Source organism: Garra rufa, chromosome 15 (genome assembly GCF_049309525.1).
Source record: "Garra rufa chromosome 15, GarRuf1.0, whole genome shotgun sequence".
In the NCBI taxonomy this organism is placed as follows: Eukaryota; Metazoa; Chordata; class Actinopteri; order Cypriniformes; family Cyprinidae; genus Garra; species Garra rufa.
The window spans coordinates 5,246,923-5,259,971 of record NC_133375.1 but is presented as its reverse complement, the minus strand read 5'-3'; the positions used below and the strand labels follow the sequence as shown (position 1 = coordinate 5,259,971).

The window sequence follows — 13,049 nt, the reverse complement described above, 5'->3', positions numbered from 1 at the left end:
AATCATTTGATTCAGAACGGGACTTCAACGCATGTATGGTGAATTATTTGATTCAGAATGGAACTTCAACACGCATATGGTGAATCATTTGATTCAGAGAATCATTTGATTCAAAGCATGTATCGCAAATAATTTGATATAGATCGAGACATAGGAGCGGCTTCAAATGATCAGGACCAGAGAGGGGAAATCCCCCCGGCAAATCGCATCCTGGATATATCCATAAATAATCATTTTAGCTCTATCTTAAGTCATTTGGGGGTGAATCTTGCTGAAACAGTCAAGAAATGCCAGAGACATATTTAACCCCAAAACTAACTTGAGGTCATGTGTTTTGCATAAAGAAAATAATGCACATTTAACCATTTTCAGAAGCCTATAACTTTGAAGTGAATAAGTTATATATTTAAATTGTATATTTCTAATCACTTGTTGTAGTAAAATACTTTTTGGTCACACTTTATATTAGGTGGCCTTAACTACTTGTACTTACATAAAAAAATAAGTACAATGTACTTAATGCGTCATATTGCATTGCAAAACACTTTTGCTTCTATTAAGGTGGGATATGGGTAAGATTTAGGGACAGGTTTGGGGTTATAGGTAGGTTTAAGGGTGGGTTAGGGTGTAAGGGATGGGTCAACAGTGGTAATTACAGAAATTAATTACAAACGTAATTACATATAGGTTTTGAAAAAATATAAGTACAATGTTAAAACATGTATGTACACAATAAGTACATTGTACCAAATTACTAATTTAAATGTAAGTACATAGTAGTTAAGGCCACCTAATGTAAAGTGGGTATTTTTTGTAATCATATAAAATATGTATATAAAATAGGCATATAAAACTTTACAATAAATTAGAAAATGTATCTAACAAGTACTCAACCCGATTTTTGTTATTTTGTATTATGTATATAGAATTTTGGGGAGTGAAATGTGCTTAAATTATAACAAGTTTTTTTTTTTTCTTGATGCAAAACACAGAATGATTTTGAGGTGAAATATGACCTGTACATTTGTCAGTGAGATTCACCCACTGCTGCCAGCATGTATTCTGTGTGACTTAATGTGTGAATATTCCTCTTGAATATTCCAGTCAGTCCTTAACATGAATATCAAAGAGAAGCAGCAAGAGCTGTGAAGGTGAGCTGAATTCCTGCATGCAGAGCGCATTGGAGCGCAGCAGAGAGCTTTTAGGAGGACAGCGAGTGTCTGTGGCTGAAAGTGGATTGCTGCTGAAGTGCTGGATTATTTCCAGACTGCTGGTTAAAGGGTCAAAATGATCAAGCCAAATGAAGGCCGCATGTTGTAACTTTTTGTGTGTATATGTTTTGAAAGATAGATAAATGGCAACAGTCAAAAAAAAAAAAAGATAAAGACACAGGGTTAAGTGGATACGTGTGCAGAAACACAAAAGCAAACAGTGGTTTCACTGGGAATTTTAACAAACCACATCAGAAGCACAACTTTACTCAGAAGAACTCAATGCTTGTTTCACTAGAATCTTACAAAAGCCAGCATGAAATTCACCGTGGTTTCCAGACAATACCCTTAACAATTTACAGACAAAAAACAAAGATCTTTTTAACACATTTACTTCTTAAATACACTTAAGTGCCCTTATCAGTATGATCGGTGCTGCAACCCTCTTCATTGGTTTTGGACCAGCAGCGGTGGTCCTGGGGGCCACTGTCCTGCAGAGTTTAACTCCAACTCTAATCAAACACACCTGAACAAGCTAATCAATATCTTCAGGGTCACTACCCTTACGAAAAAGAAGTTTATTCAAGTGCACTATTTGTATACTTCTTTTAAACTTTAAAAGAGAAAGTCTACTTTTATTATCCTGTAAACATACTTCTCAGAAATATACTTAAAATTACTTTTAAGCACACTTGACTTATACTTAGAAAAAGTATATTTAAGCTGTACTTGTGCTTTGAGAATCTGTGTTTTCATTGTTATACGCTAGGGGCGCTATTGCACATCTTCTGTACAGAATTTCCAAAAACACAAGTGAAGAAGAAACCGAAATAACAGATGCTTCCAGATGTAATCTAACACAATAGTCAGACATAAAACAGCATCAAAACCATAGATATGTAATAATGTGTAACGTTATGGAATAAAATGTCGACCCATGAAGAGGTAATTATTACTGTCAAGCTTATTTATTTATTATCTGTGAAACATACCCACTATATTCAAGTGTTTATAAAGCTAAGAATTTTTGTTTACAAGCAGATACCCTGTTTTTTCTTTTGATTCTTTTGTATGTTCTGATATTCATATATCAAAATATATACAAATGAATACTTAAAGTATGATGTAAAGTTCAGTTCAGAAAAAACAAGTTTACTTGCAGTATAAAACTACTAAACTAGTAGTTTACTGAGATTATACTTCAAAGTATACTAAAAATGCATAAAAAGTATTTAATTAGTAAACTATCAAGTTCACTTGTAGTATACTTGCAGTACAAACTGAAAACAGATGTAAACTAGTTGTGTACTCAAGGTTTACTACTGTTATCCTTAAATTTATACTAAAAAGTATTGGGCCAATTAGTCACAAGGAGTATTGAAATAGTACACTTAAAAGTATACTACTAGTACACTGATATTTTTATACTTACTACACAAAGTATACTTAAAAAATATACTTGAACTTTACTTAAGTATACTTAATAAAATAAACTTGAAGTATACTTCTTTTTGGTAGGGGTAGAAAGCTACAGGCATGTGTGTTTGATTAGGATTGGAGCTAAACTCTGCAGGACCAAAGTTGGCCGACCCTGCTCTAGGAAAATATTAGCTGTTGTGTTCCGTAAAGTCAACATGAAATCAGGAAATGGATCATATTGTTCTAGTCCTAGTATGATATTACAAATAACAACACACTCAATTGTTAATTTGTTATTATATTACGTTTTGGCGAATTTCCATCTACTTTGTATAAATTTGGTAATAGATACATTTTCCTATGACCTGCTTACATCCCTCTGAAGGTTAGGGTTAGGTTAGGGGTGGACCTTAATGTTCTAAAAATGTTACATTTTCGCACAATTAAAATTCAAAGAATTGAACACCAATTCACAAATATGTAAAATAGTTAAAAAACTGAACATATATATATATATATATATATATATATATATATATATATATATATATATATATATATATACACACACACACACACACACTGCTGTTCAAAAGTTTGGGATCTTGAAATGTTTTTTAAAGAAGTGTCTTATGCTCATCAAGACTGCATTTATTTGATCAAAAAAAAATAATAATACTGCAAGTGTAAGTGTTATTACAATATTAAAATGTTTATTTATTATTATTATTTTAATATACATTGAAATATATGTTTTTAGGTGTAATGCAAAGCTGATTTATTATTAAAATTAACAATACTGGCAACAGTTATGCTGCCACTTTATATTTTTTTGAAACCTGTGATACTGGTTTCAGATTTCTTTGAATAAAAAGTGAAAAAAAAAACTATCCCAAAATACATATTTTCTAACAATATAAGTTTTTGCTATCACTTTTTTTTATCAATTTAACACACCCTTGCTGAATCAAAGTAATAATTTCTTTAAAAAAATAAAAAATACTGACCCCAAACTTTTGAACAGTAGCGTATATCGTTAGACAAGATTTCTATTTTAAATAAATGCTGTTCTTTTTACCTTTTTATTCATCAAAGAATCCTAAAAATGTATCACAGTTTCCAAAAAAAGCAACACAACTGTTTCACAACAGTATTAGAATGATTTCTGAATTACAATAGAAGAACATTATTTCACAATGTAATCATATTTCACAATATCATTTTTTTCTGTATTTTTGATCAAATATATGCAGCCTTGATGAGCATTAGAAAATGTAAAATATATTACAAATCTTACTGATCCCAAACTTTTGAGCAGTAATGTGTGTGTGTGTATATATTATTATATATACACTATTGTAGTATTTATTAATATTTTGAATTTATTTGAATTTATTTTTTATTAAAATATTAGTATTGACTGACTGTTGTAGTTAACCCCGCTTTTTTAAAAATCATTTCATCTGAAGACAAAGTGATACTTTTCAATACTTTTTGGGTGAACATGACTTTTTACTAAAATGTATAAATTCCCAATTGATAAAATGACAGTCTCATGGCAATTCGTAACTATTTTACATCTTGGTGAATTGGAGAATGTGTACAATCCGCTTAAGCTCCAGTGACGATCAAGTTTTGGAACTTTTTTTTAAAAAGTCACAAGTTTTTATATGAATCACATTGTACAAATAACCAATGTTTTTCTCATGAGATTGAGTTGGATAAAACCAAAATCCCATTGACCTTTGTATTCTTATATCCTGTATTGAATTAAATCACTGAATTGTGAATGTTATTTCATGTTGACTTCAACCAAAATAAAAAGGGATAGTTCACCCAAAAATGAAAATTTGATGTTTATCTGCTTACACCCAGGGCATCCAAGATGTAGGTGAATTTGTTTCTTCAGTAGAACACAAACGAAGATTTTTAACTCAAACCGTTGCAGTCTGTCAGTCATATAGTGGCGGTCACAGCTTTGAGAGTCAAAAAACATACACAGACAAAACCAAATTAAACCCTGTGGCTTGTGACGATACATTGAGGTGTTAAGACACAAAACGATCGGTCTGTGTAGTAGTCTGTGAAAAGTCAACACTCCCAGATGAGTTCGCACAAGGTAGCGTAATCTTTTAGTTTTTAATCAGTTGCCAGAATCAGGATAAGCACCAGTAATTACCATTTTGAGTAGACCCATGCACTGTGATGTATAAACAATGAGTGATGTATATGCGCGACAGAACGCTTCAGCATGTGCCAGCTGTTGTGAACACGCTCAAGACAGTTGAACGTTGCAATGGATCAGAGGTAAATAATGATATAAATACTGTTCAGTTTCTTGCACAGAACAATCATTTTTTGTCTTAAGATCTCAATGTATCATCAGGAGCTGCAGGGTTTAATTCGGTTTTGTCTGTGTATGTATTTTTACTCTCAAAGATTTGGTACCCATTGACTGCCATAATATGACCAACAGACTGCAACAGTTTGAATTAAAAATCTTTGTTTGTGTTCTACTGAAGAAACAAAGTCACCTACATCTTGGATACCCTAGGGGTAAGCAGATAATCATCAAAATGTAATTTTTGGGTGAACTATCCCTTTAAAAGTAGGCCTTCTGGATTTGGAAATCAACTAATTAACTTCGGCATAAAACACCAATTGTGTCACAACATCCTTCAAGGACGTTGAAAAAGTAGCTTCGTCTTAGACTTTCTTTCTCCTTCAGTGTTGTCCTGCTGTCACACAAGAGATGAATTCACAGAATTCATGTTCTCCTCTTCTGAGACTTTCAGGGTCTCGTCACACTTGAACCAAAAGCAAGACATGTCTTCAAGTCGCCTCCGAGTCACTTCAGTCCAGCTTGTGAATAAAATACCAAACACTGAAGAATAGTCAGCTCTTTTAGTCATACATTAACATGAAACACAAGTCCCTGACAGAGTGATTCTTGATAGTAAAGACAGAGTTATTCACCAACTGTAAATGTGTCTGACATCATTTCCCACGTCGCTCAGGACTTGCTACCTTCATGCAGACTGTTAACTATTCACAAACTGGGTTTTCTAATTTCTAACAGTGTGCCATATATTTTAAATACTTCATTTTTCCAAACCTCCTTCCCAAAGGGTTCACAAATAATTAGTCGCTCACTTGAAATCCACCTGGTTGAAGAAGGGATTCGCTGTGATTCAGATCAGTGTGTCCGGAGCGAACTGTAATCCGGTCCACCACAGCAGACCTCCACAGACCCCCATTATCAGGACCACCACAGCGGCTTTGAGCACGGCTCTGGGAGGACGGGTGAAGTCGCTGGGTCCCATTGTGGCCAGCAGCGCAGTGGTGACGGTGAGTGTGAAGGCGATGGAAATGGCTGTGTTGATGGCCACAATCTGACCAAACTTGGCAAAAGGCACGATGACACAAAAAAAGAGCGGAATGGTTGAAATCACCGTTGTGACGGCACTGGAAACTATAGCAACGCCCACGTGATTGGCTGCTTCAAGAGTCCGTAGCTGCCGTTTGATGGAGGACTCCTGTAAGCCGAAGCAGAGGGAATGACACGCGTGAAAACTCATATTATCATTCGCCTCACGTGAGGAAAAAAACTCACTTGCCTGCTTTTCTGCTTCTGTACTCTTACTTTGGTGGCTTGTTTTCAAATTGATTTGGCTTGTTTGATAGATCTTACTATCGTTTAAATGAAGCGTGAATTGCCCATCACGTTACAGTTTATTCATTGTGACTGTTGATCTGTTTCAGCGGTTAAATTCACAGATATATTCTGCATTCCTGATATATTCTGCATTCTGATTCCTCTCCCCAAGCTTCATGAGGATCAGACGTGTTTATCTCATCAGTATGCTGACATTTCTCTTCGTCACTGGGTCTGCGCTCAGAAACAGCAGGTTTGCTTCACAACACTGCAGTCAAAGAGGATTACTGTTCATGTTTACACAGCTTCTTGTTTTAGACAGTTTTATCTATTTCTATCTATCTAAAGGTTGCTGGTTCGATTCCCACACCGGCAGGAATTGAAGGTGGGGAGTGTGAATGAACAGCGCTCTTTCCACCTTCAATACCATGACTAAAGTGCCCTTGAGCAAGGCACTGAACCCCCAGTTGCTCCCCGGGCGCTGGAGCAATGGCTGCCCACTGCTCCAGTGTGTTCACAGTGTGTGTTTGTTCACTTCTCACTGCTGTGTGTGTGCACTTGGATGGGTTAAATGCAGAGGGACAATTTTCGAGTATGGGTCACCATACTTGACAATACGTCACAACTTTTTTTGTTTATGAAAATATATATGTTATGTTATAGTCATTCATCAGATTTTCTCTAGCTGAAAATACTATAGAAATGAAACTTGGATATATTTTAGAGTAATCAATGTGCAGCTTGAATAGCAGTATAGATCTGTCCTCTGAAAATAACTCAACATACAGCCAATATTGTCAAAATAGCTGACAACAAAAGTGAGTACACCCTAAGTGAACTTGTCCAAAGTGTCAATTTTTAGTGTTAGCACCATTGTTATCTGGCACAGCCTTAATCATCCTGGGCATGGAACTGACCAGAGCTAGAGCATGATGCTACCACCACCATGCTTGACTGTAGACACAATTTTCTTGGTACTCCTCACCAGGGCATCACCACACATGCTGGACACCATCTGAGCCAAACAAGTTTATCTTATAGTCTCATATATATATCTTATAGGACATGGTTCCAGTAATTAATGCTCTTAGACAGGTTGTCTTCAGCAAACTGTTTGCAGGCTTTCTTGTGAGCCAGCTTCAGATGAGGCTTTCTTCTGGAACGATGCCTATGCAAACCGACTTGTTGCAGTGTGCAGCGTATGGTCTGAGCACTGACAAGCTGACCTTCTACTTCTGCAACCTTTAAAGCAATGCTGGCAGCACTCATGCATCTGTTTTATGAAGCCAGGTTCTGGACCTGACACACAGAACGAGTGCTCAACTTCGTTGATTGACTCTTTCAAGCCCTGTTCCAAATGGAACCCATCTTGAAAACCCCTTTATGACCCAGACCACTGTAGTGTAACTCTGACCACTGTAGTGTAACTCTGACCACTGTAGTGTAACCCAGTTTCAGGGTGTTACTGAACCTCTAATAGTCTTGGCCATCTTTGTGGAGATCAACAATTCTAATTCAAATCCTCAGAGAGTTCTTTGCCATGAGATGCCATGTTGAACATCCAGTGGTCAGTATGAGAGAATTGTACTTAAAGCACCAAATTTTAACTGCTGTAATACAAGATACACAACGTTGTATGGTCCTGTCAAGCAGATAAAAACATAAACATGATTAATAGGACATGTGGCTTTGCATGGTTAAACAACATCACTTAGGGTGTACTCACTTTTGTTGCCAGCTATTTTGAGAATAATGGCTGTATGTTGAGTTATTTTCAGAGGACAGTAAATATACACTGCTATACAAGCTGCACATTGACTACTCTAAAATATATCCAAGTTTCATTTCTATTGTATTGTCCCTTGAGAAGATATACTAAAAGGGTTGCTGAAATGAGGGGTGTACTCACTTTTGTGAGATTCTGTAATATAATGCATCAAGAATGCAATTACAATCTATTATTAAAATGCACTTTAAGTTAGTATTTAGTGGTGTTGTTTTTCTCAATATATTTCCTTTAACCATTTTAACTGCAGAAATGAATTGCTTTATTTGAATGTATTACAATGGATGTATTATTAATGTGTTATAATATAATGCAACAAGAATACCATTATAATCCATTATTTATACAGGGCTTCATTACATTCCCCATATAGAATGATACCTGATGCACACTACTGAGAGCATGAACTTGTTTTGGTTTTTTATTTAGGAGATGCTGTTTTATCCAGGGCAGTTTACAGTCGGTTTAAATGAGTTCCCTGCAGCGTCCCAGCATTCAGCGCTTTGCTCTAGGGCACAATGCTGGAGGAAAAAACAGCATCTGAACAGCTTAAATGATGGCCCTACCTGGGATCCAACAAATCTTCAGCATTACAAAGCCAAAACATAACCAATGAACATACCATGAAAACAGTCAGGAACAATCTTTTCATTTTAGCATCGCAGGAGATTTCGACACTAATAGATAAATGTAAATCATACCGAACTGTGATTAGCCAGTCCTGAGGTGTCAGTGTCCCCTGCTAGTAAATATCCCTCCACTAGATGAAGGCAATAGTCCACTGAAGAGCCCACTAATATGGAGAGAGAGATGGCTTCGACTGCACCCATCTCCCATCCCAGCCAGTACATGACCGCCACCACCAGACACACCATGCCTGCCAACACACATCACGTCAAGAGTTATTACTTGTTTAGAGTCCCATTTCAGGATCCCACTGCTCAAAAACACTCCGTTTTGTCCTTTTCAAGTCCTTTTTTTCATTCGGTTATTATTATTCCTTCCTCTACTTGAATTCAAGCATCGTTGCACATTTCTGAAATCTATTTCCTTGTTTAGTTGGACACGTAGGAGTGGGATGATTTTCCGAGTCTCCTTTCATTTCGCATAATTTGTATATTCGTTCAGTCTGAGTAATCACTTGTAGTGATAATATTCCCGGTTGAAAGCGAGTTAAATTACGGTCATGTCTGGCATATTGTATTAACATATAAATGAGATGGGAATAGAGCTGCACATTTCAAAGGCAATGATTTTCACCGTCAGGACATATTACATGAGTCAATTAAATTTCAACAGAATGGCTGAAACAGGCATTTGATGGCACCGTCCAACGGGAGACAATGCATTTAAGTATCCTCGATGAAAATTAGTTGTCTGTAATAAATGGTGGTAAACTATTTCAAGGGTTTACAGTAAATTACAGAGTGACACTTATACAAACATGTCCAAGTCAAACTGCATGCAAAAATAACAATAAATTATTACCTAAAAAATATTAAACAATTGTAAGACATTTTTTGTGTATCCAATGCATGCCTTTTTTTTATCTCAATATTCTCTCAATGACTCTCATTAGTAATCAGCATTCTTTTGTATTATTTATACATTATTACATTTATTAATATTTTGAACTGGCTTTTTAAATGTTCAGTTTTTATATTAAAGTAAATTTGTTATTCGCTTGTGTCATTTTCTTAGTTTTTATTTTTGTATATTTCTATTTAACTTTAATTTATTTCTATTTTTGTCACGATTTGAGTCGTCCTGTCATCACTAACACTTGCACTACACTTCATGGACTTCAGCCCCCACAAGCCACTGCACCAATCACTGCATTCACCTGCTCTCACTTTACTGATTACCGCTCACAGCTGCACCTCATCACACTGACTGCATTTAAGCCACTCACACACACAGCCACCTGGCGAAGTCTTATTGTTCCTTCTGGTCATTATTTCCGAGCGTTTATTCCCGTGTTTGATTTCCTGTGTTTTTGATTCCTGGACTCCTTCCCGTGTTTTGATTCTCGCTGCCAGCCCCGACCTTTCTGCCTGTTTTGACCACGATTTCTGCCTGCCCCTTTGTGTTTGTTTTGTATCAAATAAATGCTGCAAATGGATCCGCACGTCTCTGACCCTCCTTGTGACAATTTTACTTTTAGTAATGTTAGTATATAAATTTAAATAAATTTTATTTCACTTACTTGCCAAGGCAACATCTGTAAATTTGCTAACGTTGTTTTTAAATGTTTTGTAATGTTTGTAACATTTATTTTTATATTTTATTGTATTTATTATTATTATTTTTTAAGATTTTTAATAGTTTTAGTTAACATAAACAACACTGACAGGAAGGCATTATTAAAATAAAAAATAATTATTGCAATAAATTTCAGTAAAAATGCTAGATTATTTATAAATATTAAAAATGCTAAATTATGATTAAATATACCAAATTTAAATCATTTTGGCACAACAATACTGTTAATTTTGTGACAAAATGAATTATTTTAAATAAATACATAAATGAAAGCTAAATAAAATCTAATAAAATGAAATGTTTTTAATCTATTTATTTATGTTTTACACTTAGTATTGTAGTACTTAAAATTAAATTTATTTTATTTATTTGCCAAGGAAACATCTATCCTTTCTTTATGTTTTGCAATGTTTGTCATTTTTTCAACTTTATTTATTTATTAATTAACATAGTTTTAGTTAACATAAACAACACTAAAAGTAAATTTTAATACAATTTATTTCAGTACAAATGCTACGCTATGTATAAAAATTAACAAAAATGCTACATTATAATTAAATAATACATAAAAAAATAATACATGTTTGGCACCACAATAATGATTTTAATTATTTTAATTAAAAAATAAGTACTAAATAAATAATAACACTTTTTTATATTTCTATTTAGCTTTTATTTCTATTTTACTTTTAGTAATTTTAGTACCTAAATTTTAATGTATTTCAGTTATTTGCCAAAGCAACATCTGTCTTTTTTATTAAAGTTTTTTTGTTGTAAAGGTTTTGTAATATTTGTATATTTAATTTTCATTTTATTTTAACTTCATTCATTTATTTATTCACACTATTTACTTGTTTATCTACTTAATGAGTCAGCAACACTGATAAAAAGGCAGTAGTTTTATTATTTTTAAACCATGATTTATTACTTCATTAAGTTTAATTCCTAACAAATGCTACATTATGTATAAATATTTAAAAATGTATATATATTTATTTATTTTTCACACAACAATAATGTTAATTTTGGTGCAAAATCTATCATATATTAATTTAAAAATAATATCACTATGCAAACAAATTTAAATCACTGTTATAACATTTATTATGCATAATAACATTTTCTTTGTGCACTCTTTTTTTTTTAAATTAACATGAAATTAACACTTGATGTTCACTATATATATAACATTAATGGTTAATATTGTGCGCAATGATTCAGTGTTATGTATGACATACCCAGAATGCTCAGCAGGATTGGCAGCAGCAGAAGCGGATGAGCAGTAAACACAGCCACTGATGCGATGCAAATTGCAAGTGACAGCAGCAGACTGTAGAGGGCGCTCTCCACACCTACAGTCAATGGGTAGAGCATAAAAAGCAGTTCAGAGAGGCTTAATGCAACATAAATAGAGAATCTGACTGCAGATTCATTCGTGTCCGTTGTTGAGAGTGAAGTTAATGAGCACTCATGTTAATGATGTCTGCGCCTCAGACTAATCGTTCTTAAATTGCTCATTTATTCAAGCAGGGCCATTTTTATCAAAGCTCGTCTCTGTCTTTGCCACATTCTATTTTTGCTCTCTTGCCTATAATTTCCATGAAGATCTGTTTCCAGTGTTGGCAGGTCTGGAAGCCTCGTCTCAGGGCTGAAGATGCTGGGAGTGACGCGAGCTGCTTCTGCAGGAAACTCTCCCATTGGAGGAAATCAGAGTGAGTCTGAAATGAAGACTTTCCCTTGTAGGTGGTCTGAAACACACAGACACACACACACACACACACACACACACACACACACACACACACACACACACACACACACACACACACACACACACACACACACACACACACACACACACACACACACACACACACACACACAAAAAAAAAACAGTTGTGTAAACATTAGGGCTGTCAAACAATTACATGATGTGTTGAGTATTTTAGTTGGTCTTTATGACACATATGACACAAAACTCTTAGTTATGTATTGCAGCCACATTTTTATTTTCAATTTAGGCAAATATTTTCAGCTCATATTTTTGACCTTTTCTCCTCAAGCCAAAAACTGATTATGGCATTTTTACACGGCAAAACTTGCATCACTATTTCTACCTCATGTGTTTTAAAATGATGTACTTTAGTTTGAGAGTAGGCACCGAGTTGCACCCTATTTCACCAAGGTCCACTCACTCAAAATTTCTGGGCACGTTGTGTCTGAAGTGGCTGCATCTGAAGTGGCATTTAGGCATAATTATAAAGACTGTTCAGAGGTGGCATGAATGCATTTACATTGCAATTAGAATTGCATACATAATGCTATGAGGTTTTAAATGCCATTAAAAAAATGAATATGGACATGATGATGAAATGATTTTTGATGATACTAGCCTTCTATAAATATGAAACTAAAGCTGCTAGTATGTGACTGCAAGTTAGTCTCCTAATGAGTGAGTCATTCAGTCATTAGTCTCTCACAGTAAGACCAGTAATTTGTAAGAACGACTTTACCGGTACAAAGCTGTGCTATTCACATAGGTCTTTTTACCAGTAAAGCACCATTCACGCATCACTTTCAAAATACCTGTACATTTTGTGACATCATTAACCAGAAATGACCTCTTAACGGCTGTGCATCCCAGTGTTGTGTTTGCAAACTGCTATACGCAGTCACTGTTTTTGTTGATATTTTAACATTTGTGTCAGAAAGAACA

The 13,049-nt window shown here is 34.7% G+C and overlaps 1 protein-coding gene across 1 annotated transcript in view; it reads right to left on the bottom strand.

Moving 5' to 3' along the window:
• Window positions 1-3,698: 3,698 nt before the first annotated feature.
• The window catches only part of disp3 (dispatched RND transporter family member 3), a 77,974-nt gene continuing 68,623 nt past the window's right edge, over window positions 3,699-13,049 (bottom strand). Inside the window, exons 17-20 of the mRNA XM_073819173.1 lie at window positions 11,922-12,081; window positions 11,572-11,685; window positions 8,773-8,948; window positions 3,699-6,166 (exon numbers count right to left, since the gene is read on the bottom strand). Coding sequence (XP_073675274.1) covers window positions 5,822-6,166; window positions 8,773-8,948; window positions 11,572-11,685; window positions 11,922-12,081 — 795 coding nt within the window. The 3' untranslated portion in view covers window positions 3,699-5,821. The remainder of the gene's footprint in view (window positions 6,167-8,772; window positions 8,949-11,571; window positions 11,686-11,921; window positions 12,082-13,049) is intronic.